Source organism: Pecten maximus, chromosome 13 (assembly GCF_902652985.1).
Source record: "Pecten maximus chromosome 13, xPecMax1.1, whole genome shotgun sequence".
NCBI lineage: Eukaryota > Metazoa > Mollusca > Bivalvia > Pectinida > Pectinidae > Pecten > Pecten maximus.
The window spans coordinates 39149703-39152716 of NC_047027.1; the positions used below are offsets into that span (position 1 = coordinate 39149703).

The following is a 3014-nucleotide window of genomic DNA, read 5'->3' on the forward strand; positions in this document are numbered from 1 at the left end:
TTTATGTGTACATTGTCTTATTGTTATCTACACAAACGTAATAGAATTCCACAGTATTGATGGGTACTAATGGTACGACCATTAGTGATAATTAACGATAGCCAATCACATAGCGTTATTACGTCAAGTCGGATGTCTGGAGGCGGTAGGTATCACACGGTAATTCGCTGAGACCACCGAGCAGGAAACTCGAACTTGGATAAAAAGAATATGATATTTATAAAACCGGGATGGGTTAGGACAGATGACCGACCAGGATGGGTTAGGACAGATGACCGACCGTGATGAGTTAGGACAGAGGACCGACCGTGATGAGTTAGGTCAGAGGACCGACCGGGATATATTAGGACAGATGACCGACCAGGATGGGTTAGGACAGAGGACCGACCGGGATGGGTTAGGACAGAGGACCGACTGGGATGGGTTAGGACAGAGGACTGACCGGGATGGGTTAGGACAGAGGACCGACCGGGATATATTAGGACAGATGACCGACCAGGATGGGTTAGGACAGAGGACTGACCGGGATGGGTTAGGACAGAGGACCGACCGTGATGAGTTAGGACAGAGGACCGACCGGGATATATTAGGACAGATGACCGACCAGGATGGGTTAGGACAGAGGACCGACCGGGATGGGTTAGGACAGAGGACCGACTGGGATGGGTTAGGACAGAGGACCGACCGGGATGGGTTAGGACAGAGGACCGACCGGGATATATTAGGACAGATGACCGACCAGGATGGGTTAGGACAGAGGACCGACCGGGATGGGTTAGGACAGAGGACCGACGAGGATGGATTAGGACAGAGGACCGACTGGGATGGGTTAGGACAGAGGACTGACCGGGATGGGTTAGGACAGAGGACCGACCGGGATATATTAGGACAGATGACCGACCAGGATGGGTTAGGACAGAGGACTGACCGGGATGGGTTAGGACAGAGGACCGACCGTGATGAGTTAGGACAGAGGACCGACCGGGATATATTAGGACAGATGACCGACCAGGATGGGTTAGGACAGAGGACCGACCGGGATGGGTTAGGACAGAGGACCGACTGGGATGGGTTAGGACAGAGGACCGACCGGGATGGGTTAGGACAGAGGACCGACCGGGATATATTAGGACAGATGACCGACCAGGATGGGTTAGGACAGAGGACCGACCGGGATGGGTTAGGACAGAGGACCGACGAGGATGGATTAGGACAGGGGACTGACCGGGATGGGTTAGGACAGAGGACTGACCGGGATGGGTTAGGACAGAGGACCGACCGGGATGGATTAGGACAGAGGACTGACCGGGATGGGTTAGGACAGAGGACTGACCGGGATGGGTTAGGACAGAGGACCGTCCGGGATGGATTAGGACAGAGGACTGACCGGGATGGGTTAGGACAGAGGACTGACCGGGATGGGTTAGGACAGAGGACTGACCGGGATGGGTTAGGACAGAGGACTGACCGGGATGGGTTAGGACAGAGGATCGACCGGGATGGGTTAGGACAGAGGACCGACCGGGATGGGTTAGGACAGAGGATCGACCGGGGTGGGTTAGAACAGAGGACCGACCGGGATGGGTAAGGACAGAGGACCGACCGGGATGTCTGGAGGCAGTAGGTATCACACGTTAATTCGCTGAGACCACTGAGCAGGAAACTCGAACTTGGATAAAAAGAATGATATTTATAAAACCAGGATGGGTTAGGACAGATGACCGACCAGGATGGGTTAGGACAGAGGACCGACCGGGATGTGTCAGGACAGAGGACCGTCCGGGATGGATTAGGACAGAGGACCGACCGGGATATATTAGGACAGAGGACCGACCGGGATGGGTTAGAACAGAGGACCGACCGGGATAATTTAGGACAGAGGATCGACCGGGGTGGGTTAGGACAGAGGACCGACCAGGATGGGTTAGGACAGAGGACCGACCAGGATGGGTTAGGACAGAGGACCGACCGGGGTGGGTTAGGACAGAGGACCGACCAGGATGGGTTAGGACAGAGGACCGACCAGGATTGGTTAGGGCAGATGACCGAGCGAGATGGGTTAGGACAGAGGACCGACCGGGATAATTTAGAACAGAGGACCGACCGGGGTGGGTTAGGACAGAGGACCGACCAGGATGGGTTAGGACAGAGGACCGACCAGGATGGGTTAGGACAGGGGACTGACCGGGATGGGTTAGGACAGAGGACCGACCGGGATGGGTTAGGACAGAGGACCGACCGGGGTGGGTTAGGACAGAGGACCGACCAGGATGGGTTAGGACAGAGGACCGACCAGGATGGGTTAGGACAGGGGACTGACCGGGATGGGTTAGGACAGAGGACCGACCGGGATGGGTTAGGACAGAGGACTGACCGGGATGGGTTAGGACAGAGGACCGTCCGGGATTGGTTAGGACAGAGGACCGACCGGGGTGGGTTAGGACAGGGGACTGACCGGGATGGGTTAGAGTAAAGGACTGACCGGGATGGGTTAGGACAGATGACCGACCGGGATGGGTTAGGACAGAGGACCGACCGGGGTGGGTTAGGACAGAGGACCGACCGGGATGGGTTAGGACAGAGGACCGACCGGGATGGGTTAGGACAGAGGACCGACCGGGATGGGTTAGGACAGAGGACCGACCAGGATTGGCTAGAACAAAGGATCGACAGGGATTGGCTCTCGAAAGCGCCTTTGAACTTTTGGACTTTATTGAATAAGAAGGGATGACAGTAAAGACAATCCGGAGGGATATGACAAATGCATTGTCCAATCAGAATGAACGAAGAAAAAAAAAAAAAAAATAGAAAAAAAAACGCGAAAATAAGAATGCACTTATTCCTGGCACTTTTGACTATAAACCTGGTAAACAGCATTTTTAGAGGATGTGGTTCAAATAGCATTTCAATTGTCTCCCTTTTATATAGTGTAAAATAAGGAAAGGTATAATAATAATTGTAAATGTATTATCACGTCATAATATGGACAATGACGTGACGTTATGAATGGCGCA

The 3014-nt window shown here is 53.7% G+C and overlaps 1 protein-coding gene across 1 annotated transcript; it reads left to right on the forward strand.

The window, feature by feature from the left end:
- Positions 1-244: 244 nt before the first annotated feature.
- Positions 245-1588, forward strand: LOC117340765. Its single transcript, XM_033902527.1, has one exon. The coding sequence runs from the start codon at positions 245-247 to the stop codon at positions 1586-1588; it is 1344 nt and encodes a 447-aa protein (XP_033758418.1).
- The last annotated feature ends 1426 nt before the right edge of the window (positions 1589-3014 follow it).

Bases quoted from the DNA above. Each gene is read 5' to 3' on its own strand.
- LOC117340765 (XM_033902527.1), top strand. From the start codon at position 245: ATGACCGACCAGGATGGGTTAGGACAGATGACCGACCGTGATGAGTTA.